Source organism: Cebus imitator, unplaced genomic scaffold (assembly GCF_001604975.1).
Source record: "Cebus imitator isolate Cc_AM_T3 unplaced genomic scaffold, Cebus_imitator-1.0 Scaffold79, whole genome shotgun sequence".
Classification (NCBI taxonomy): Eukaryota; Metazoa; Chordata; class Mammalia; order Primates; family Cebidae; genus Cebus; species Cebus imitator.
The window spans coordinates 2,863,605-2,889,842 of NW_016107394.1; the positions used below are offsets into that span (position 1 = coordinate 2,863,605).

The 26,238-nt window shown below is 36.8% G+C and overlaps 1 protein-coding gene across 5 annotated transcripts in view; it reads right to left on the reverse strand.

Moving 5' to 3' along the window:
• The window catches only part of FCHSD2 (FCH and double SH3 domains 2), a 292,296-nt gene that overhangs the window by 154,996 nt on the left and 111,062 nt on the right, over nucleotides 1-26,238 (reverse strand). For 4 of the 5 annotated variants that reach the window (XM_037740096.1, XM_017533100.2, XM_017533103.2 and 1 more), the window contains 2 exons: nucleotides 16,101-16,177; nucleotides 1,927-2,071 (listed from right to left, as the gene is read on the reverse strand). In XM_037740096.1, the coding sequence (XP_037596024.1) occupies nucleotides 1,927-2,071; nucleotides 16,101-16,177 (222 nt within the window). The remainder of the gene's footprint in view (nucleotides 1-1,926; nucleotides 2,072-16,100; nucleotides 16,178-26,238) is intronic. The other variant, XM_017533105.2, reaches the window with a different exon arrangement.

A 26,238-nucleotide genomic window follows, 5' to 3' on the forward strand; every position in this document is an offset into this window, starting at 1 on the left:
AAAGAAAGTCTGGATTCTAATACCATCATCTGAACCCCTAGATCCATCCATGCTTGAAGTCCTTCAATTTTCAGTTACACAAGCAGATACATTTCCCTCTTGGCTTAAGGCAGTGCGAAGGAGGTTTCTGTCATTTGCAGTCTCAGAGTCCTAACAGGTATGTCCAATATGTACTGAATATTTAACAATTGCTTAGATGTAACATAAATAATCAGCTATCATATAAAACAAGTTAATTCACAGACATGAGCGTTTGTTAAATCTTACCAAACATTCTTTTTTTTTTTTTTTTTTTTTTTTTGAGACAGAGTCTTACTCTGTCCTCCAGGTTGGAGTGCAGTGGCACAATATTGGCTCACTGCAACCTCCACCTCCTATGTTCAAGAAATTCTCCTGTCTCAGCCTCCCAAGAAGCTGGGACTCCAGGTGCAAGCCACCGTGCCTGGCTAATTTTTGTATTTTTAGTAGAGATGGGGTTTCACTATATTGGTCAGGCTGGTCTTGAACTCCTGGCCTAAGGTGATCCACCCGCCTCGACCTCCCAAAGTGCTGGGATTACGGCGTGAGCCATCACACCGAGCCTTACCAAACATTCTTTGCCCAGGGATGTCAGTTAATTTCAGGTCTGAGACTACTTCATCAATGGAAAAGAAAAGCACCAGAGGCAGTTAAACTCTCGAAATACTCTGATATTGAGCAAGTTAGAATTTTCCAGTAATTCAATTAGATCTGATGAATGAATTGGAAATTTGAAATGCAGTATTTCCTCCTGGTTGGGAAAAGATATTAGTATTCTCTGCCCCTACCTTCCACCCTCTTTCTGCACAATCACACACACACACACACACACACACACACACACACTTTCTTCCAACTCAAAACTGGCCAGTGATCACATAGGTTACTCACTATGTTTGTTTTGAAAGAGATATTCTTTGGCAAAGATAAAACACAGGCATTCTTAAACAAATATGTTTAACAGACTAACGGTAGGTAAGTGCTCTAAAGAAACTAACATTTTACATAAAGACACATACACATTTTACATACTGATTTCATGCTACTATAATCATCTTTGGCAAACAGAAAATTCAGGGGTTTTTGGTGGGGAAGGCATTTGTAAAAATGTTCTGAAAATCCGAATGGCAGTTAGAATCAAAACACTGGAAGACTTCTACAATATTATTTCCTTAAATACTTTAATATTTTCTTTCTTTTACTTTAATATTTTCTCAAGTATTAATATTTGTACAAGAAATTTTTAATTACTTATTAGGTATAATGATAATCTCAATTTTTATAACTATATTTCCAAAAGAATGCAATTCAATCACCTATTTTCAACAGCCAACTTTTTTAAAAAGTCACATTAAGCAATGCCATTTTCCTATGAATTTTAATTTCTGTGTAATAAAAGAAATATGTGTATTTGAAAACATTTACTCATGTGTAACCCATATATTTAGAGTCCATCAGGTTTTTTAAAATAAGTTTTTTATACTTAGTCAAAATGTGTCAATTTCCTTTAAATTATTATACAAAATGGGTAAAGTTGAAAGTTAAACAAATTAATGTATATTTGCAAGAACTAGTGGTATTGTAACTATTCTAATATACACCAAACTATATCATTATTGTGAAACTAAGTAGCTCTATATACTTTAATTACATTGAAAAGTTGCATTTCTAAAAAGTATTTACTGAGCTTTCTGAACATCCACAGATTTAAATTACATTCATTTTTAGCAGTTAATATAGTACTCAGGGAGAACATACTGAAATCAGAAAATCCGAATAAAATGTCAACCAGAAACATATGTGACCATACGAAGTTTTAAATAAAATTTAGCATAATCTTGCAGATTACAAATGTAGCACTGATATATTAAAAAGCATATAAGAAAAGAACAGAAATAAAAACAATACCCTTTTTAGTTGCTGTTCTTTTAAGCTTCTCACTGTTCTTGCAGGCTCAGAAATGAAGTTTTTATAGTTTTCACATATATTCATCCGAGATTGGGCTACCTGCATTGTTCCCTCGAGAAAAGACTTCCAAACAGGATACATGCTCCTAAATTCAAAGTAGGATAGAAAAGCATTAATTAGGCAGGGAAGAGGAAGAAAAAGTTGGCTAACCTTTTGCTCACAGGGCAGCACTGACAGAATGAATGAATGTTTCCTTTAATGTATTTATACTGGCTTATAGGCAATATTTTGGCATACATAAGAAGCAACATGGCATATACTCTATTCCTTTTATAGCTTAGCAATCGGAAGTTTTAATTCATTAGCTATTCTTAATAATGGAGTAAAGCGCTACAAGAATTACAAAGCCAACATTATAAAAATTGGTGAACAGTTCAGACTCTCCCAAGTCTTTCGCTGTCACAAGGCCATCATTATGAATATCAAGTTTTATTCCTTCATTAAGATATTTTCCTAATTTTACTCATGAGATAACTAAGGCTCAGAGAGATTTCAGAGTATCACTCTAGGTCACATAAGAAGGCGGCACTACTGAGATACAAGACGAAAACTGGATACCTCTATATATAGCACATTGTCTTTCAATGACATCATATTACTCTTACATAAACTGACGTGGCTGGAAAAATATATCATGAACAACTGTTTATGTGCTTGCAAAGTCTATTTCGTCTGACAAAAGAAATCTTTAATACTGTTGCTGTACATCTGTCTCCCTGTTGTAACAATGCCTAGCCAGCATCACACTGTACTTTGGATTCATTCCAAGCAAGTCCCATCACCTTTGCTTGATAAATGTGCTCAGTCAAGTCAAAGAATTATTAATCCTTTGCTTTTTCTAGCCAATTTCCTCTTCAACCTTCTTTCCTACTGTTAAACACCTCAGTCAATTCTAGCATGCTCCTACACTATTTATAAACACAATCAATAACTCATAACAATGGTAGTGCTTTATTTTTAAAAATGAGTCTTTAAAATGAAATTCTGATAGATTATAATATTCGTCTCCTGAGATTTCCCTATGGTGAAAAATCCATATCGATTTTCAACCATAGCAACATGTGGGACTATGCTATACAGAATGCTCGCTGTGGTCAACAGATGACGGTGTAGAAGCAAGAAAAAGAAAAATTGCCTGGATCCCAATCTTGGTTAGAAGTAAAGAAAAAAACTTGATAAACTATGGTTTTCAACCACGGAATCTTACAAATTAGTTCCTGTAATATACCCAATGAATCAATTTAGGTGGAAATATTCATTATTTAGGCAGAGATGTGTCGCTGTACCTTTGGAAAGATTCAGTGTGTTGCACTAGCAAAAACTGTTGTATAAAAGCACTGATGGACTTAAGAACAGCAAAATGAATGCCCTCCATGGCCTCACTGCATGACAACCAATGGAACTTGCAATGTAAACTCACCATAGGCCCTCTCTCCTAAGTAGTCCCAACAATTGATTTTCTCAGAGAATGCACTGAGACAAAAATTCAGTACTATAATTTGTAACTATTAATTTATACTTAAAATACATTTTAAAATCATAAAGAAAATGAGGAAGAACCATTAGGAATTGTGATAGGAAGAAAGGGAGGAAGGGAGAGACGCTTCATCCATGTTCTCTCAGTGTAGCATCCTCGTCTCTTTATCCTTTCTCCTATTTAACAGCTGTTTGCCCTTCGAATCTTAGTTTAAATGTAACTGCCTTTAGAAGTCTTTCATGATCACCACCAAGCCAATCCTCAGACTCAATCAAGTTACTCTTTGTTATTTGCTCATGGCTCCATCACTTTTACTTCAATTATAAATATTTTAATATAGTTGTTAAGTTAATGTCTGTCCCTCTCACTATAGTGAAAGCTCTACAAAGGAAAGCAGGGGTGTATGTCTTGCTATTGCATTCCTAGGACCTAGCAAATAAAGAATTGTTACAATAATGTGTTGAATGAGTAAATAAATGAATGTATTAATTATGAAGACTGTACAACAACAACAACAAAAAACCTTTCAATAAAAAGAGAGTTTAAAAAGAGACCTTTAAAAGTTTAGCAAATTTATAGCAGGGAAACATATCCTAAACACTGATATGCCATTAAAAAGCACAGAATTTAGTCACCAGTCAGAAGACCTAGGTTCAAATTCTAGTTTTACCAAAATAATCATAAGTAATCACACTTCACTATACTTTCATTTCCTCAACTGACAAATGGAGAAATAACAAAAATACCTGCACCACTTACCTCATAGGGCTATTTTAACAATTAAATGCAAATGATACGAAAATTCACGGTACACAGATTATTTTAAATGAATAAATAGTAACAGTAGCAGAATTGTAACAGAAATAGAAGCACTTCTTGTTAACATAACAGTGGTACTCCCAATGGTAGTTGTGTTTTTCGTTCCAATTAGGGAAAAATAATCATGTGTCATAGAGTGATTTTTAAAGAATTTTTATTTCACCAGGTTTCATATGAAGCAATTTTGAAGGATACAAAAAGTATCGGCCAAGCTCGGTGGTTCATACCTGTAATCCCAGCACTCTGGGAGACCGAAGTGGGCAGATCACCTGAGGTCAGGAGTTCGTGACCAGCCTGATCAACATGGCAAAACACCATCTCTACTAAAAATACACAAATTAGCTGGGTGTGGTGGCGGGTACCTGTAACTCCAGCTACTCGGGAGGTAAAGGCTGGAGAATCACTTGAACCTCAAAGGCAGAGGTTGCAGTGAGTCAAGATGGCACCACTGCACTCCAGCCTGGGCAACAGAATGAGACTCCATCTCCAAAAGAAAAGTATCAAGCATATATGGTATTTTGCCATTCTATATATCACATGTTAAGCACTGTGTTATACATTTTACATTTGTATCATTTAATCCTCACCATAACTCTGTAAGATAGATATTATACTCATTTTACACAGGAGAAAAGTGAGGCTCAGAGAGGTTGTGAAATTTTTCTAAGGCTACTTGCTCACCAGGAAATAGCACCTCCATTGTCATAACCTAGACTTTGCCATTACTAGTAACTACTGCTTTGCTCTCATCCCAAGTTCAATCATCTGATTTCTGACCAACACCTCCTGATTCTACTCATGCCTTTTAGAATTCTGACTCAGACAATTACTCAATCCTGTAAGAACCCACAATCCATTTGGTCCTACCCCCTTTCCATTGTCTCTTGCCCTTTCATAATCTCCCTTTTCAGTTCATTACCCAGCCTAGGTTTCATGGTCCATCCTTATAATCACTCCCTTATATATGCCCTTATTATCCTTGCCCCTTTCTCTTTCCACCTTTATAACCTACGAGCTCCTACCCTTGGTTAAATCCAAAGCTGTTTACATTCTACCGAAGTCTATGGTAGAATATGGCTGGAGACGAAGATAATTATGTTATCTGGTCACACTTTAAATTGATGTCAAATAAATGCTAGTAACCCCTTAGTGCTACCCAGCAATCATACTATATTGCCTTAATCCATTCATTCACCCATGCTTCTACACAATTATTTCCCAATTTCTCTCTTCTCAAACCTCTAATACAACCACACTTTCAGCCAACAGTGGCACTATCAGAAGGCAACGTCCACATGTTCCCACATCTGCCCATCTCCTTGTCTCTGCACCCACACATTCTGCCAATCCTCCTATTACTTGCATAAACTGCCCATGCTCTGAAGGCCAACTCCTCACTATGTTACAAAACCTCTCACTCAAGAATATCAATTCAATAATCTACAATGTCAGTTTTTCCCTCTCTACTGGATCATTCTTGTGAGCAAACATGCTATACTATCTCCATTTGAAAAATCTCCATCAATCCTCCATTTCTCTCCAGTTACTACCCTAATGTCTCCTCCCTTTTATAGAAAAACTCCTGGAAAGAATGGTCTGAAATTACTGTTTCTATTTTCTCTCCTCTGGGTCTCTCAATTCTATCCAAATCAGACTTTAGTGTCTACCACTCTTCTGAAATTGCTTGCCAAAGTCATCAAAGACCTGCCTATGGCTAGTCCAAACAGTTCAAGTCTTGATTCTATTACTCGACCTATCAGCAATGCTGACCTAGTTTACTCTTTTTGAAATGCTTTCTTCACTTGGCTTCCAGGACATTACTCTCCCTTGGTCTACTCCCACCTCACTAGCCATTCTTTAGTCTCCTTTGCTGGTTCCTCTTCATCTCACTGCCCTATAAATATTAGAGTACCCTCAAGTCAGACCCCAGGCTCCTTCTCCAACTACATTCAGTCTTTTGAAAATTGTTCACAAATTTTTATTTTATTTTTATATTACTGCTTTTTAGAGAGAGGGTCTTTCTCTGTCACTCAGGTGGTAGTGCAGTGGCACAGTCATAGGTGACTGTAGCCTCAAACTCCTGGGCTCAAGCAATCCTCCCGCTTCAGGCTTCCAAAGTATTAGGACTTCAGGTATAAACCACTGTGCCAGGCCTACAGTCACTCTTTAGAGGATCTCACTCTATAGATGGGTTTAAAGCCATCTGGTTTCATGGCTTTAAAGACTATCACTATTCTGACTATTCCTAAACTTTTTTTTTTTTTTTTTAAAGAGGCAGAGTCTTGTTCTGTTGCTCAGGCTGGAGTGCAGTGGCATGATGATGGCTTACTACAGACTCAAACTCCTGGGTTCAAATGATTCTTCTGCCTTAGTCTCCCAAGTAACTGGGATGACAGGCATGTGCCACTGTACCTGCCTTTTAAAAAAAAAAAAAATAGAAATGGTATCTCACTTTGTTGGCTAGTCTGGGTCTTGAACTCCTAGCATTTGAGTCAGCCTCCTGCTCCCAGCCCAATTCCTGAATTTTTAATTCCTGCCCAGACATCTTCTCTAAACCCTAACTGCCTACTTGACATATCCAACTTGGATATTTAGCAGACATCTTACACCTAACAGGTACAAAATTAAATTCTTGATTTCCCTAAAATCTCTTCTGGCAATCTGTCTATTCCATCTTAGTGACAGCTACTCAAACTTTCTAATAGTTGGCTCAAACCCAAAACCTTGGAATCATTGATCCCTCATTTTTCTCTCATACCTGCTCCATCAAGAAATCCAGTTTGCTGGACTTAAAAAATACCATGGAATTTAATTGCTGCCTCTCTCCTCCACTGTGACTACCCTGTTTGAGCTAACCTAACCTTATGCCTAGACTACTGCAACAGTCTCCTACTTGCCCTCTCTGCTTCTGCCTTGTCCCCCTAACACCTGTGCTCTGCATGGTACAGCAATTGCTGTGCCATCACTGTCATCACTCCTTGGCCCTCTGTATTCTCCATACTATCCTTACTGTCCTTATCGCCAATTGGCATCTATGTTTGATTATTCATTTGTTTACTGTTTGTCTTCCCTCATTATAATGTAGGCTCCATGCAGCAGAAGTTTTGTTTCATTCTCTGCTGTATGTTCAGAACAGGATACGGCACAGCAGGCACTCAATACATATTTACTGGAGGAGGAGAGGAGGAAATGATGGAGCCTAGATTTGAACCCAAATTTGTCCAGCTCCCAAACCTCCGTTCATTCGTTGACATAAGATTGTTTGTTCTTAGTCTCTGTAACAAGGCTGAACATTAAAAAGGGTCTCTTCATTCTGATACAGTTTATACCAAGACTTACGTACCCTAAGTCCTTTGCATACATTCCACACTATTTTTGTCTTCTGTACCATTATTTACTTATCATTTTTGTTAAAATGACAAACCTTTTAAACTAAAATATATGTATCTTATGACTTTATATCACCATTCTAACTGAAAAATACTTGCCATAATAATTAGGTTGTAACCAGGAAAATACAAAAGCATTCATCCATATACCACCACCTAAGTTCATGCTGTGAACTATTTCTTATGTGAATGTCATACCGGAAAACCTAGAAAACTTTATCAGAAGAAATTTATCATTAAGAAATAAGTCAAGGCTGGGCACAGAGGCTCACGCATGTAATCCTAGCAGTTTGGGAGGCTGAGGCGGAAGGATCGTTTGAGGCTAGGAGTTTGAGACCAGCCTGGGCAATATAACAAAACTTCTTCTCTATGAAAATTTTTTAAAATTAGCCAAGCATGGTGTGGTGGCCACCCAGAAGGTAAGATGGGAGGATCACTTGAACCCAAGAGTTTGGGGCTACAGTGAGCTACTTCACTCCAGCTTGGGTGCAAAAGTGAGATCCTGTTTCGAAGGAAAGAAAAAAAGAAAGAAAAGTGGCGGGGGGAAAGAAAAAAATCAAGAAATTCTTAGCTGTTAAATTCTTAACAAGATCTTAAGTGTGGTAGAGATCTTAAGATGTCTACAAATGTGGTAAAACTAAGCTACAAAGCTACACAAAGCTACAAATGTGGTAAAACTGTATAGAACTCAATGTGCATACACTTATATACACACAAATGAGTGCATATATAACTAATGAATTCTGAATTCGACTGAATGACGGTATCAGTATCAGTTTCTTGGTTGTGATACTGTATCACAGTTATGCACGATGTTACCATTGGGAGAACTGGGTGAAGAATGTAAGAGCACTGTTTGTATTTATTATTTCTGATAACTGTGCAGCTACAATTATCTCAAAGTAAAAAATGAGAGCACTCTTTGTATTTATTATTTCTGTTGACTACATGTGCAGCTACAATTATCTCAAAATAAAAAGTGTTTAAAATATAACAAACAAAACCATAGATCTTCCCTAGGCCTAGAAATACAGCTTTCTACTAGTATCACATCTCAAGATGACTCAGGAAAACGTGACTAAGGGCTGGGTGCAGTGGCTCATGCCTGTAATCCCAGCAGTTTGGGAGGCCAAGGCAGGCAAACACTTGAGGCCAGGAGTTTGTGACTAGCCTGGCCAACATGGTAAAACCCAGTCTCTAATAAAGATAAAAAAATTAGCTGGGCATGACACACCTGTAATCCCAGCTACTCAGGAGGCTGAGGAACAAGAATTTCTTGAATCCGAAAGAAGTTGCAGGCAGAGGTTGCAGAATGCACCACTGCACTCCAGGCTGGGCGACAGAGCAAGACTCTGTCTCAAAACAAAGAAAAGAAAATGTTATAAGTTCATAACCTAAGGAAAATTTATATGGTAACTAATAACAAGAAGAATGGGTTATTAAGCGTTCATATACGGTTGTTACTAATAGTAGAAAGGGAGAATATCCTAAGCCTGGGTAACAGAAATAAAGGCAGCGAAAAAGACTGCTTTCAGTCTAGTTGAGGTGTTAAGAACTGCAATACAACTGCACTTGAGGTGCCCAAGGGTTGGGAAACCAAGGATGAAAGAAGAAATAGCCAGAGATAAGTAGAGAGAGAATTTGGAGACCGGTTTCTTCATGGCTTTGAATATCGTGACAAGAAATTTAAATTTATCCGATTGGCAAGGAGAAACAATAGAAGATTTTCAGGCAGGGGGGCAACAATGGCCTATTTTACAAAGACAGAAAAATATAGTTTGTGTCATTATAGCAGACGCAATTGTGAGAAAGAGATTACAGGCAGACAAGCAGCTACTTAACATTCCAGATTTGAGGAGATCCAGAAAGAAGGTGAAATTGGAGGCAGCTTTTTATTTCCCAAGTTCACAAGTTAATAAAAATATATTATTATTACCAGTTCACAGATAAGATTCAAAGATAGGAATATAAATAAGCTTACTTTAAAGAGTCATTAGAGAGCTGAAGGACCTTTGAGAAACATTTACATAGAAAGGAATGAAAACCTGTTCTTTAAAAAAAAAAGATCCAAGAGGAAGAAGTGTTACAAAAGTCTAACATATATTGAGGTTGTTTAATGACATTACATGCTGCATGTATCATCAGATAGGCAAACAATTTAATAGACTGATTACATGCACTGTTGGGAAAAATCAAGGAACAATTTAAAATCATACTACAGGCTGGGTGTGGTGGCTCATGCCTGTAATCCCAGCAGTTTGGGAGGCTGATGTGGAATGATCACTTGAGGTCAAGAGTTCAAGATTAGCCTGGCCAACATGGCAAAACCTGATTACAGCTGCTCAGGAGGCTGAGGTATGAGAATCGCTTGAACCCGGGAGGTGGAGGCTGCAGTCAGCCAAGATCATGACTCCACACTCCAGCCTGGGTGATGGAGTGAGACTGTCTCAAAAAAACAAACAAAATCATACTAGAGAAAATTAAACATATTGATACAGTTTACAGAGAACAACTTCCAGTATTAATATTTTAGGACCAGTCTAGTAGTGATGAATTCCCTTAGCTTTTGCTTGTCTGGGAAAGAATTTATTTCTCCTTCATTTATGAAGGATAATTTTGCTGAATATAATATTCTTGGTTGGCAGGTTTTTTTTTCTTTTAGCACTTTGAATATATCATCTCATTCTCTCTTGGCCTGTAAAGGTTTCTGCTTGAGAAATCTCCTATTAGTCTCATGGGGTTCCTTGACAGGTGACGGCATGCTTTTTTCTTGCTGTTTTCTGAATTCTCTCTTTGTCTTTGATGTTAGATAGTCTGACTATAATGTACCATGGAGAATGCCTTTTTGCGTTTTATCTTTTTGGGGGATCTCAGAGCCTCAAGTACCTGGATGTCTAAATCTCTTGTTAGACTTGGGAAGTTTTTGTCTATTACTTCATCAAATAGATTTTCTGACCCTTCCTTTCTGGGAAACCAATAATGTGTGTATTTGGTTGCTTTATGTTGTCCCATATATCAGAAAGGCTTTGTTCATTCTTTTTTATTTTCTTCTTTTTGTCTGCTTGGGTTATTTCACAAGATCTGTTTTCAAGTTCTGAGAGCCTCTCTTTTGCTTTATACAGTCTACTGTTGAAGCTTTCAAATGTATTTTGTATTTCATTCAATGAATTCTTCAGTTATAGAATATTTATCTGGTTCTTTTCTGTATCTCTTTTGTAAATTTCTCATTCATATACTGAATTGTTTTTCTGATTTCCCTGTACTGTTTTCAGAATTGTCTTGTAGCTCATTGAGCTTCTTTAGTATCAAAATTTTGAATTCTTTTTCCAGGATTTTGTAAATTTGTTTTGATTGGGATCTATTATTAGAGAATTATTTTGATCCTTTGGAGGTATCATATTTCCTTGCTTTTTCATGTTTCCTATGTCCCTACATTGATAACTGCATATCTGATGTAATAGTCACTTCTTCCAATTTTTAAAATTTGCTTCTGTAGAGAATGTTTTCTTGAAGACAAATCTATCGTGTCGTTTGGGTAGGGCCCTTTGGTCTTGATTCTGGGTGCTTACAGTGGTACAGCAGCTGTATGATTTCTTTGGCTATAAACAGTGTCAGTGGTAGTGTCTGTAATTTCTTCAGTGGTTTCAGGTATAGTTATTAGTGAGGCCTGTCGTAAAGTTTTGCTGGGAATTGGGACACTAGGTAGGCCAGTCTTTGGGCTCCAGTAGAGGCAGTGGTAAGTTGGTACCAATAGTCCAGGTAGGCCCATTCTTGGCCTCCATGCGGCTTACTTAGATGCTGGTACCTGCCACAGTAAGCCAGGAAGGTAGGCAGATTCTTGGGCCTCAGGGAAGCTGGCATAAAACAGGCAATGGCAGTGGTGGGATAACCTTCTAGGTCTTGAGCAGTGTATGCTAATGTTGGTGGTAGCTGTGATGAGGTGAGCAGGTTGAGCGGGTCAGTCTCCAAACCTGCAGGTGGCATATGCAGGTAGGTGTCAGCTGTGACTGTAATGGCAGGGGCAGGTAGAACCAATCTCATGCCCCCTGGAGGAATATTCAGGTGCCAACGGTGGTAGAATGTGCTGGGCAATCTCCTGGATCCTAGCCCATGTGCTCCGGCATAGAGTAGGAACACGAAGCCAGGCTGGGCAGGCTTGTCCTCAGGGTCTCAACAGTGTGTGCAGGTGCCAGCTATGGTAGGTAGGGGCAGGCTGATCCCTAGGTCACTGGCAGAATGCTCAAGTAGGGGGCAGTAGTGGCTGCACTGCTGCCTTGCCACTGGAGAAGGGAGGACTGCCTTCTGAGCTGGCAGCCGAGGCTAGCAGATGGGGAACATGTGCACCACCTAGGCTAGCAGGTGGGGAATACCTGCCCCAGCATCACTCACTCCCCAGCAGCACTCACACTGCTAGCCTAACAGTGTTAACCCACACCTTGGCCCCAGGGATAGAAGCTCTCTTGTGCTTTAGCCCTAGTGCGGCTGGACCCCAGGACAGTGTACAGTCTGTTGGGGGCAGGGCTCTAAAATAGTGCCTTGCTGAAGTTACTTAGTTCTCAGAGACTGTGGGACACAGCACAAGCTCCCTTCCTCAAGTAGTGCCATCACACAATCTCCTGGTAGCTCCCTATCTTAGTTTCAAGGCCCAGGAAGGTTGAAGGGCTCTTCCCTGGCCAGTACTGTGGAAGTCCACAGTGGGAATATGGACCACTGGGGGTCTCTGTTGGCTCCTGACTAATCCCACCTGAACAGGCTACTTTGTTTCCCTTTCCTTTTTTACTTTAGGTATTTCCTGTCGCTTTTCTGTTGAATTCCAGTATTCTTTCTTGGATGATCTAGTCAATGTGTGATTATTTACTCATTAGTTTGGTTCTTCTTAGTGGAGGAAGTATTAAATGCCTCTACCCAGCCACCTTGAAGCCCCTCCCTCCAATAATCAACATTTTAAATGTATAAACCATTTGATCCAGCATTTCCCCCACTAAGAATTTAACCTACAGAAAGACTTTCAGTGTACAAAGATATACTTATGTTCATATAGAACTTATTTGCTACAGCATTATTTGAAATAGTAATAAATTAAATAACTAAAAATAGGGACATGGATAACAATTGTATAGTTCATCAATACTATGGCACTAAAGCAGCCATTAAAAAGAATGAGGGAACAAAACATACTGACATGAAAGGATTTCTAAAATAGACTCCTTAAGTGTGTGTGTGTTGTGGGGGGAGGGTGTTACAGAGTACATGTACATAATAATTGCAGTTCTGAGCTGCAATTATTATGTAAAAATATAAAAAAAAACAAAACTATGTAAGTCCATGTGTGAATCACATAGAAAAAAATGTGAAAGAAAAGACCACACACTTGTAATGCCAATTACCCCAGGGGAGTAGAAATTTGAATAGAAGATGCTTGAGAAATGATACTCTTTATACTCTTGTACTGTTTACCTTCTTGATAAAAAGCATGTATTACCTGAATAAGAATTTTAAAACCACCAATGCAAATATAAATATGAAAAAGTTAAATGGAAAATTTTAAATGACTAAAACTAAAATAAGCTCCAAATAAACAAAAACATTGGCAATTGTGTTCTCAGCATCAATCCTGATCTTTCTATTGTCTTTTTCCACAATAGCGCCACCATCCTCTCAGTTGCCTAAATTTAAAAACCTGGGAGTCATTGTTTAATTCGTCATCTCTCTCCTCCTGCTTCATTCTTTCAGTCACCAAATATTTATGAGAACTATTTTAAATATGAAGAAACTGTTTATATTTGTAGTTTGTCTCATAACAAATTTGACAAACACAAAAAATAAAACACTGCCAAATCACTTGCAAGTCCTCTAGCTTTAGTCTTCTAAATATCTCTGAAATCTTCCCCACAACTTGATTTCTGCTAGTTTCCTTGGTTCAAATATGAGATGATGAGGGATTAAATTCCTGCTATTTTATCCTTTCTGAATTCTTCCTCACACCCCTCTAACCCACCTTTATACTATCACTAAAGTAAAATGATAATGTGATTTCTCCCGTGGAAATACTTCAACACTTCCATTACATTCTGAATAAAAAAACAAACTCTATACTGTGATATGTAACATCCTTTTGTGATGCCTACCCATGTATCCTTCATCTCCACCACTCCAGTTAACCTCTAATCCACATACTTCACAGCAGCCCTACTGAACTGTTACCTAACAGTCACATTTCCTTTTACCAAACTGTCTGCCTGGAAAACTTCCGCACATTCTTTAAGAGCTGGCTTTACAAGCCTAGGTTTTCTTCTATGGCTCCAATGCCTCTCTCCTACTACCCAATTCTGCAACTGTTTATAGTGGCTATCTCCTGTATGCTCAAGAAGGACAGACAATGTATCTTCTAGTCTCTCTAATCCTAAGGTGTACTTTAACTGCTGACATGTAGTAGATATTTCATATGTATCCTATGAATAAGAAAGAAAGAATGAATGTGTGTTTAAATAGCTATCTGGTCTTGAGTAAGACATATAACCTGTGACTCCATTTCTTATTGTGTAAAATGGGAATAATTATATCTACCTCACATAGCTGTTCCAATAATCATGGGAAACGAGTTTCTAGCACAGTCTCTGTCACATAGTAAATATTTGGTATATGTTGGCTTGAAATACTGTTTAAAATTAGGTTTAGAAGCTAGCCTAGGAGCATGGCTTTTTAATCCTTATTTCTTTGGTAACTTGAATCCTGAATTTTAAAAAAACTTGGAATATAACTCCTGGCCTCAAGCAATCCTCCCATCTCAGCCTCCCAAAGCGCTGAGTTTGCAGGCATGAGACACCATGCCCAACCTGGTAATCTATAAGTTGGATCCTTTTTTACTGAAAGCAATCTTCTTAGGCTGATTTCCTTATACCAGCAACACTGAACATCCCATGCTCACTGTCACCTCAAGGTTTTGTTCTACTTGCCTCTCTTGCCTGGAATTTCATCTCTCCTCCCTTCCTCCTTAGCTGAACTTTGAAGATATAGAAAAATCCTTAAGAAAATCAGGTGAGGTTTTTGTCTTTTTTTTTTTTTTTTTTTTAAANTAAAGAGACACAGTCTCATTCTGTCATCCAGGCTGGAGGGGAGTGGTGCATTCATAGCTCACCGCAGCCTTGAACTTCTGGGCTCAAGCGATCCTCCTGCCTTAGCCTCCTGAGTAGCTGGGACTACAGGCACACACAATCACACCCAGCTGACTTTTGTATTTTTATGTAGAGATGGAGTCTTGCTATACTACCCAGGCTAGTCTTGAACTACTGGCCTCAGTGATCCTTCTGCCTCGGCCTCCCAAAGTGTTAGGATCATAAGCATGCAGAAAATCTATTAATATTTTTATTTCTTGTTTTGTTTTAATATGCTCTATTGCAATTATACTTTTCTATTATTTATAGCTATTATGGCACCTTCCATGATATCAGTAGGCCACTGTGAAAAACTATTAGGGTTTCTTATCATATATCCTTCAGTTTTCTAGCTTCACTATCACATTCTTAAGAAATTATCTGATGTCAATCAATCATCACTGACAATCCAACAGCTTGATTTTGTATTCAGACTCTAAACCATACACTTCAGTACTAAGTTCTTAATTACCCTGGATTCTCTGCTATTGTTTCAAGGGTACTGGTCATAATTCTAACCAGACTGCAAGCTCTGAGGTTAATGACTTCTGGGTCCTTCAATACAAAGAACAACTCCTGAGCATAAAACACATTAAATACTTCTAAATTGACCTCAAAAAAGAAATCAAATTCTAAACAAAATTACACTTTTAAAATATCAGTAGGTCACTAAGGACACAATCTGTATTCCATTTTCAACTACCTTCATTACAATTTGTATGCGGGATATTAACTAACCACGTTTAAATCTTTTGTTTATATTCAAATACTCAAACACACATATATATTTCTAAAGTAAGTACTGTGCTAAAAAGCAGCTCTTTTCATTACAATATATTACTTAGAAAGTTTTCCCCCTAGTCTCACAAAAACCCCATCTTTCCACATTTAGAATTTATTTCAGAAGTATCAGTGAAAGATGGCAGAACATACACAATCTTGTTTCATCATTGTCACAATAATGTGTTTCATCATAGGTCACTCAGAAAACAATTTGTGTTCCATTGTCACCTTCCTCCTTTAAGTTTCAACTGGGGTTATAATTAATTATATAAAATATAATCTTGGCTTATATAAGACCTGCAAACGATTTATTTTATATAGATTACATATGTTATAAAACATTAACAATTTTGATAATTTTGAATTATGTCCAAAAACATAGCAGAGGACAGAAGTAATTCTTTTAAAAACTAGAGTGTTACATTATTTATATGTGACATAGCTCTACATAAAACCATTTCTAAAGAAAATAGGTAAAAACTACTAAGTTACCTGTAATCATTCCGATCATCAGCTTTTACTCCAGGCCAATCTCTCTTCAGGTATTGACTAGCCAACTTCTGGATACCCTGTTAAAATATATATATATTTTCTAAAATAAGTATTATGCCAGAAAGGAAGCTCTTTTCCTTAAAATACTTTACTTAGAAAATCTCATTTTTCAAAATGTAAATTTAATTCAGAAGCAAAAACAACAATAACAACAACAACGATAGGCTGGACGTGGTGGCTCATGCCTATAATCCCAGCACTTTGGGAGGCCAAGGCAGACACATCACTTGAAATCAGGAGTTTGAGACCAGCCTGGCCAACATGATGAAACTGTCTCTACCAAAAATATAAAAATTAGCTGGGCGTGGTAGCATGCACCTGTAGTCTCAGCTACTTGGGAAGCTGAAGCGGGAGAATCACTTGGACCCAAGAGGCGGAGGCTGCAGCGAGTGGAGATCGGGCCATAGCCCTCCAGCCTGGGTGACAGAGCAAGACTCTGTCTCAAAAAAAAAAAAAAAAAAAAAAAAAAAAAACCAACCAAACAAACAAAAACGATAAATGGTAGAACACTACAACCTTTTTTCATTATTGTCCAGTCCTCTCTTGTCTCCAGTTTTAGGAAAAGGTGACTATAAGGATGCAAAAGTTGAGACTTCATTGATAAGCCTTTCACTTCACCAAAATATTTGACTAGCCATAAAAGCAAACCACTTCCGGCATCTCACAGTGAACACAGCTGTCCATCTCCACAGAACTCTGATCACACAGCTTGACATCCGTTTCCCACTATTTCTCAGCTATAGCATATACTACATTTCTAAACCTCAGCAGACAAACTCTCAGATACCAGGAAAGAGAAAAACAAATTCAATTTGAAGTAGACAGATATATACTGGCATATAAAATTAAGGAACAAATTTTGGTGCTGTTCCATACTATTAATTCTCCAGGTAGATTTTAAGGGTCTTTTCTTTTTAAATGATGCCATAGCACAAGTCACTTCAAACAAAAAAACAAAATTGGTTTACAAAGAAATATGCCCACTACTATTATCTACACAATATGAATCTGGATAAAACAGAATGTTTCTAGATGTCAGGAGAGGTATAGAGATTTGAATTGAGAAGACCATTTTGTTAAGAGTTGATTTTAAACTGCTCATTCCAATTATACAATGTATTAGATTTGGTTTTTTTTTTTGCTTGTTTGTTTTTGTTTGAGACGAGGCCTCATTCCAATGCCCAGGCTGGAGTGCAGTGGCACAATCATGACTTACTGCAGCCTCAACTTCCTGGGCTCAAACACTCCTTCAACATCAGCCTCCTGAGTAGCTGGGCCTACAGGCACGTGCCACTGAGCCCGGCTAATTTTTTATATAAAAATTAAATTACTTTTTACTGTACTAAAAAGCAGAGACAGTGTTTCACCATGTTGCCCATGGCTCAACTCCTGGACTCGAGCGAGCCACCTGCCTTATCCTCCTAAAGTGCTGGGATTACAGGTGTGAGTGACCAAACTCACCCAATGTATTACTTTTGTATAGGAACATAAGTGGTCCCCTAACACTATAACAGGGTCTAATGTAATGGTTATAGAAATATCATTAACACTGAGATACTCATTTCTATACATGCAGCTAAAAGGAACACAATTCTGAAATGAAGAACAATCACATTTATTAATCAACTACCTGGTTTAAGCAAAAATTGCTCAAGTAAAATCAACACTACACTGTATACATGGTACCTTTCTAGTAAGGTCTGCTGTCAAATCACCTTGAATCTCAAGTTCCTTCTGGACTTGGCGACAATTTAGTTTTCCTATTTCTAAGTATTGTGTATTCTGAGAACTCGTATACAACTACATATCCGTAACAGTTCCATTTAACAAATCTTGTACTTTGGGTGTTCCAATATTAAGTCTTCCCTGAATATGTATAGTTTTTTTACCTCTGTACCTTGTTATACTGTTCCCCATTGTATGAAAATATCTTCCAACCACTCCTATTCCTACTTGCTAAATTCTTACCCCTTCCTTTTAATCTGATACTTAAATTTCCCAATATAAACAATCAGAAGTATACATAGAAAAAAATGTGAAAGATGTCATTGCCTAGGTACTTAATTTCATTTCTTTAAAGTGTAATAGCATATTCTTTCTGCATTTATTAGCTATAATTCTATAAAGAATTATCCCTCCTGAACTATTTGGTTATATTGAGATACAATTCTTAGAGGAAAGACAGGATAAACATTTGATTGTCCAATATTTGGGTCCAAAGATGAACAATGTATTTTCAAAGTAACATTATGAACTCATGTATTTAAAAATATTAGATGATTCCAATTAATTACAGTTGCTTTCTTCTGATGCTCAAATGGTCACATCTGTAGTCTGTCGGAGCCCCTCCAAATTGGCTCCCATATCATAATCCCAAACAGACTTTGAATATTTCTTTGTTGTTGTTGCTGCTGTTATTGTTGCTGTTTTACAGTTCCTGGCCCAGACTTGCAATAAGCTCGTTCTCCAAGGAATCCTGATTGCTTTCAGAGAGAAACCAGAGACCACAATCTAGGCAAATCCTCATTCATTCGGTCTTACTATTTATGTCTTTCTCTAAAAGTCCTTTTCTAATCACTATATGCAAAATATCTTCACCTCTGGTCCTCTCACATAACTCTATTTATGCATAATCCTTATACACTTTTACTCTCTGGTTTAAATATTTGTCTGTTTCCTCACTATAAGCTCCATCACATATAGATCTTGTCTTTTTTTTTTTTATCACTATATCCCCAGGTTATAGCAGAGCAGCTAGTATTTAGCTGATGCCAATAATACCCACTGATTGCATGGATAAATGCCGCCTATATTATTCTGTTTATAATGCATAGTATCCATCTCCATTTATGTTTTTGCCATTCTGAGTTAGAAGTGTTTGAAAAAAAACTTCTCTGGTTCCTAATTTTCACATACTCAAATTTTTAAAAACTGTACCAGATTTCTGAGATTATGACCAAATGGCTTTAATATAATAAATTCCTCAGTAAAATTACAGTCAAATTTGACCATCTTCACTATTTTAAGAGAAATATGAGAGGATATTCCAAAGCAGTTTTTAAAAATAACGGAAGTTTACTTCATACCTAGAAAGCCCTACACACTAATTTTTGTGAGGGTTCAAATAAGTAAAGATCTCAGAATTCAAATAACTCATTATCTGTAGAGAAGAATAACAAGTATACAACAGAACATGCCAGGCAATGCATGGGTTAGTGCCAAATAAGTGGCAAAATGTGATGTAAGTACCCAAATGAGGAAAAGGTCATCTGGTATTTTTTCTTAACAAATCACGAACAAGGTTGTGAAAAAAAGGTCTTGATGAGGTGCCACTATTTCTTCCGTCCTCGGTCTCTGCGCCTTTTGCAGAGCTTCCAGCAGCGGAGGTTCACAACCTTTGTGGTCCGTAGGTGCCACTATAAAGAGGGCCCTGGGAAGAATTTGCCATTTTCAGTGTAAAACAAGTGGCGATTACTAGCCATGATGTGTTTGTACTTTGGATCTGGATTTGCTGCATCCTTCTTTATAGTAAGACACCAACTGCTTAAAAATAAGGATGTTTCAGTTCACCCATTTAACAGATATGAAGAGCAGTTTAAGAAGTACAGTCTCTGGAAAATGGATCGAAGTCGAACTCATATGGCATACCAGATATGTGTGTAAACAAACTTATGACATGGAAAAAAATTACATCTAAATGATATGATAGTGAATTTTCCAGTTTAATCATTGTTAAAGTGTTTACAGAACACATCACACAGAACATAAAATATGCGATGAGCCCCAGTTAATGAGTAGGACTAAGACAGAAGGCAGAATGACAGTGCTCTAAATTTATGCAGGAACAAATGAACTTAGGCAGTTTCACACATTTATTTCTCTTAACTCTGTTAGGCTTTGTTATCACCACAGAGAAATTGGACATTAAAAGCATAAATACTTTGCTTCAAGTCATACAGTTCATAACTAGTTAAGTGTGAGCTAGAATCCAAAGTTACCATGTATTTGTAAAAGAAGTCATTTTAGAGCGGATTTAATCTACTTTTTAAAATATATGAAGTTAATTTGTTAACTTTGTGCATTATAAATTACAATAACAATTTCTAGAGCTCTAAACCACAAAGCTGAACTGTATTAAATTGAATGAGCCCTTCAGAGATGAGATGAGGGATTCATGAAATAGACAAACAATGAGATCTTTCGATGAAAGACTTGATTCAAGTTAGTTCACAGAGGCAAGAATCATGCCTTCTATGTGCTCCATGCAGCTGTTCAAGATCTAATCTGCATGGACGCTCAGACATACTCTGGAGTCATTATAGTAAAGATCCTAAATAATATTGCACGTTTCTGAAAGCATTCTATGCTTAAATTAACTGGTTTCCTCTATACATTATGTTTAAAGCTGCATTTGATGAATGAAAGGTTTAGAAAACAAAATCCACCCTAATTAATTTGCTAAGGAAAATAAACCTATGTTTTACAATTTTTTTAAAGGGTTTTTTTATCTTTTCAAAACACTCTCCAAGCCCACAGCACTACTATCTAAAACTGGTCCACTAGACATAATATTTATTTATATTTACCTGAGCATCACTGATGCATAATGCTGATCTGATTTGCAATTCAGTTCGCTCTACAGCAGTGGCTTCCATAAAGATGTACTATTAATATACTCTTTGAAACATGCAATAACATCCGATTCCAACTTTTTAAAAAGCCATCAGTGTCTGATGTTAGGCTTGCTTTGTTTTACTTCTCAGTAACACTTGCTATATTTCTTTAACAAGCAAAGAAACACAAAGAGAGCCACTGTTGAGTAGGCACTAGGAAATAGACTGATGGCTTAACCTTTGGCCAATTTATCACAGCAAGCTGAGTAGAAGTGTGCTCTATGGCTCCATCACAGGTAATTCTGTATCCATTTCATCCCTCAGCATATAGAGAAACTCATACTTAAATTTTACTAAAGGTTGCCATTAGATGGCTCTTTAAAAGTTTTGGAAACCATATCCTTTATATACCATACCATTTCATCATGAAATTCCCAGTGTTAATGCAAATGATCTTCTAGCAATGGACAAGTTCACTGCATAAGTTGGATATTTCTCAAACTAATGCAAATTATGCAACTATTATCTTTACTATATTCTTAAATCACTTTAAAGCTAACAGAGAACTTCATGCCTATCCTAAAGGAAAGTTTTAAAATATTCATTGTTCTATGTGGTATATGATTATGTAAGATTTTTAAAAAACAATAAATTATTTTAAATTGCATAGTATTTACTTTTCCATTAATTTCATGATGAAATGAAATATTAATATCATATGTTATATATATTAAACACTAAAGGTATCTTTTAGCCTTTTCCCATTTATAAAAATAAAGATTAATTTTATTTAAATTAAGCATATATAAGAAAAAATATCTATTGACATTTTATTTGCATTGAGACAGGCCCTCGCTCTGTCACCCGGGCTGGAAGGCAGTGGCAGTATCATAGATAGCTCGCTGCAGTCCTGAACTCCTGGGATCAAGTGATCCTCCTGCCTCTCAGCCTCCGGAGTAGCTGGGACCGCAGGTGCATGCCACTGTGCCCAGCTAAGTTTTAAAATTTTTTTGTAGAGATGGGGTCTCACTATGTTGCCCAGTCTGGTCTGAACTCCTGGCCTAAAGTAATGCTCCCACCTCTGCCTCCCAAAGTGCTGGGTTTAAAGGTGTAGGCCACCATGTCTGGCCTATCTATTGACATTAGAAATGATCTATCCTATTTGATTTTAAAAACAAACACAGAATTTAAAAAATATGTTCATTGCAGCACCATTTACAATAGCAAAGACATGGAATCAACCTAAATGCCCATCAATCATAAAGTGGATAAAGAAAATTTGGTCCACATACACCATGGAATACTATGCAGCCATAAAAAAGAATGATATCATGTCCTCCACAGGGGCATGGATGAAGCTGGAGGCTAGTAACCTTAGCAAACTAACGCAGGAAGAGAAAAATAAATACTGTATGTTTTCACTTATAAATGGAAAATTTACAAATTATGAGAACACATGAACACACACAGGAGAACAACAGACACTGAGGCCTTTTGAAGGATGGAGGGTAGAAGGACGGAGAGGATCAGGAAAAATAACTAATGGGTACCAGGCTTAATACCTGGGTGACAAAATAATGTGCACAATAAACCCCTGTGACATGAGTTTATCTATGTAACAAACCTGCACATGTACCCCTGAATTTAAAAAAAAAGAAACTAAAAAAATTCTAAAAAAACTAGATGCAGAAGGAAATCTATATACCTAATAAAGGATATATACAAAAAAATGGCCGGGCATGGTGGCTTACACCTGTAATCCCAACACTTTGGGAGGTGGAGTCTTGAGGATCACTTGAGCCCAGGAGTTCAAGACTAGCCTAGGCAACACAGGGAGATCCTGTCTCTGTAAATAATAATAATAAAAAAAAATTTCCAAGGCATGGTCCTAGCTACTTGTGTGTATGGCAGGAGAGGGAGAGGAGGATGAAATGGTAGGATCACTTGAGCCCAGGATGTCAAGGCTGCAGTGAGCCATGACTGCACCACTACATTCCAGCCTGAGCAACAGAGTGAGACTGTGTCTCAACAAAGAAAAAAAGTAAAAAATAAAAACCAAAGCTAAACACCACAAAAAACCTAAAGCTAACATCGTACTTTTAATGGTGAGCAAATGCTTTTCCCGTAAGATAGAGATAAGGAAAAGATGTCCTCTGTTACACTTCTTTTCAATTGTACTGGAAGCCCTACCAGTACAATAAGGCAAGAAAAAGAAATAAAAAGCATACAGATTGGAAAGGAAGAAATAAAGCTATCATTACTCATAGATGACAGGATTGTCTGTGTAAGAAACCCTGAAGAATCTACCAAAAAACCTCATGGAACTAATATCTGAATTTGGCAAAACTGCATGATACAATGTCAATATTCCAAAGGTAATTGCTCTATCTATATGCAATGAACAACTGGAATTTGAATTTTTTAAAAAAAGAAGTATTTAGGTATAAATCCAACAAAATATTTGCAGGATCTGTATGTGGAAAAGTCTGTAATACTGATGAAAGAAATAAAACAATCAAAATGGATGGAGAGATATTCCATGTTAATGACTTGAGACTTCATATTATTAAGATGTCATTTGTTCCCAATATGATCCATACATTCAATGCAATCCCAATCAACAGTCCAGAAAGATAAAGATATTAGAATAGCCAAAATTTAGAAAAATAAGAACAAAGAGTACTCTCATTACCTGACTTCAAGGCAAACCATAAAGCTGCAGGAATCAAGACAGCATAATGTTGGCAAAAGAATGGACAGAAAGATCAATGGAACAGAAGAGAGATCCTAGAAATAGACCCATACAAATACAGTAAACTGATTTTTCACAACTAGGCAATGGCAATTCAATGGAGACAGGACAGCCTCAATCAACAAGTGATGCTAGAACAACCAAATGACCATAAACAACAACAACAACACAAATTCGTGACACATACTTCACAAGTTACACAAAAATTAACTCAAAATGATTCATAGACCTAACTGTAAAGCATAAAACTATAAAACATTTAGACGAACAGAGAAGAAAATCTCCTTGACCTGGGGTGAAGAGTTTTAACATACAACACCAGAACTAAGACATATGAAAGAAAAATGATAAATTGGACCTTATCAGAATTAAACTCTTTCTTCTGGGAAAGATACTGTAAAGAGAATAAAAAGACAAGCTGCACACTAGGAAAAGATATTTGCAAATCATGTATCCGATAAAGGAAGTCCAAATATATAATGAATTCTTAAAATTCAATAGTGAGAAAAAAGCCAATACATTTTTTAAATGGGCAAAGGATCTGAAAAGATACCTCATCACAGAAGATATAAGAATGGCAAATAAGCATATGAAAAGAAGTGCAGCATCACTTGTCATTACGAAAGTGCAAACTAAAATAATGTGGTACCACTACACACCTATTAAAATGCTAAATCCAAAAATTAACAGGAACAAACGCCAGTGAGGCAGAGTTACAGAGTACTCCTTCAGTGTTGGTGGAAATGCAAAATAGTACGGCCACTTTGACAGTTTTGAAATTTCCTATGAACAGAGACTTCCACAATCATGTTCCAGGTATTTAGCCAACTGATTTGAAAACTTAGGTTCACACAAAACCCTGAACACAAATGTTTCTGGCAGCTTTATTCATAAACTTGGCAACAAAGATGTCCTGCAGTAGGTGAATGGATAAACAAACTGTCGCATATAATTATAATGGAATACTATTTAGCAATGAAAAGAAACATAGACTACTAATTCATACAGCTTGGGTGAATCTTAAAACACATTTTGTTAAGTCAAAGAAGTCATTGAAAAGGTAACACACTGTATTATTCCATTCATATGATATTCTGGAAAAGATGAACTGATAGAAAGAGAAAACAAAACAACAACAAAAAAAAAAAAAGAAAGAGAAAACAGATCAGTGATTTTGAGGAGTTTGGGGAAGAAGGAAGTACTTGCTAGGGGAAGTACAGACAATTTCAAGGGTGGTGAACTAATATATATAGTATTGCAGTAGTGTATCTGCAACACTATACATTTGTCAAAACCCACAAAACTTTGACAACACTCACAGAACTTTGACAAGAGACAAAGAATTACTCTTAATATATGTAAATTTTAAAAAATCTACCAGTGGTTTGGGGGAACCCAGGATAGAATACAAAATATAAGACACAACATCATAGATGGGTATGGGAAATGAGGGGGCAAATTTTATAATTCTGCACAATAATACATTTATAAGTGGATCCAAAAAACTTTGGAAAAAAGTATTTTAGCTAGAAACTGTATGACTAAAGACAAAAAAAAAACTGTATATAAACATCGTACACTAGTTCATAAAGTTTCTTCTTACTGGGCACAGGTTAAAAATTCTGAAATGTGGTGCATATACACTGGGATTAAACAAATATATAAACAAATGACAGAAGGTAGAAGCCAAATTGCTCAATGTTGGAGTGGGACTTACAAATAAGAAGGGGAAATGAGAATGAATTACATGGGGGTGAATTAGAGTCAGAGACATCTAGTTCAATATATATTTTGTTGCAATTGCAACAAAAATCTAACATTAACAAATGAGATCTAATTAAACTTAAGAGCTTCTGCACATCAAAAGAAACTATCAGTAGAGTAAACAGACACCTTACAGAATGGGAGGAAAAAATTGCCAACTATGCATCCAACGAAATTCTAATATCCAGCATCTATAAGGAAATTAAACAAATTTACAGGGGAAAAAAAAACCCCAACCCCATGAAGAAATAGGCAAAAGACATGAATAGACACTTTTCAAAAAAGACATACATGCAGTCAACAAATAAATGAAAAAAAGCTCAATATCACTGATCATTAGAGAAATGCAAATCAAAATCATGAGATACCATCTAACACCAGTCCAAATGGCAAAAAGTCAAAAAACAACAGAAGCTGGCAAGGTTGTGGAGAAAAAGAAATGCTTTCACACTGTTTGTAGGAGTGTACATTAGTTCAGCCATTGTGGAAGACTTCTGTGATTCATCAAAGAACTAAAGACAGAAATACCATTCCACCCATCATTCCCATTACTGGGTATATACTCGAAGGCATATTAATCATTCTATTATAAAGACACATGTATGCGTATGTACATTAAAGCACTATTCACAGTAGCAAAGACACGGAATCAACCTAAATGCCCATCAATGATAGACTGGATAAAGACCATGTGGTACATATACACCATGGCATACTATGCAGCCACAAAAAAGAATGAGATAATGTCTTCTGCAGGAACATGGATGGAGGTGGAGGCCATTATCCTTAGCAAACTAATGCAGGAAAAGACAATCAAATACCACATATTCTCACCTATAAGTAGAAGCTAAATGATGAGAACACATGGACACACAGAGGAGAACAGGCACTGGGGTCTTTCAGAGCGTGGAGGGTGAAAGGAGGGAGAGCATCAGAAAAAATAACTAAT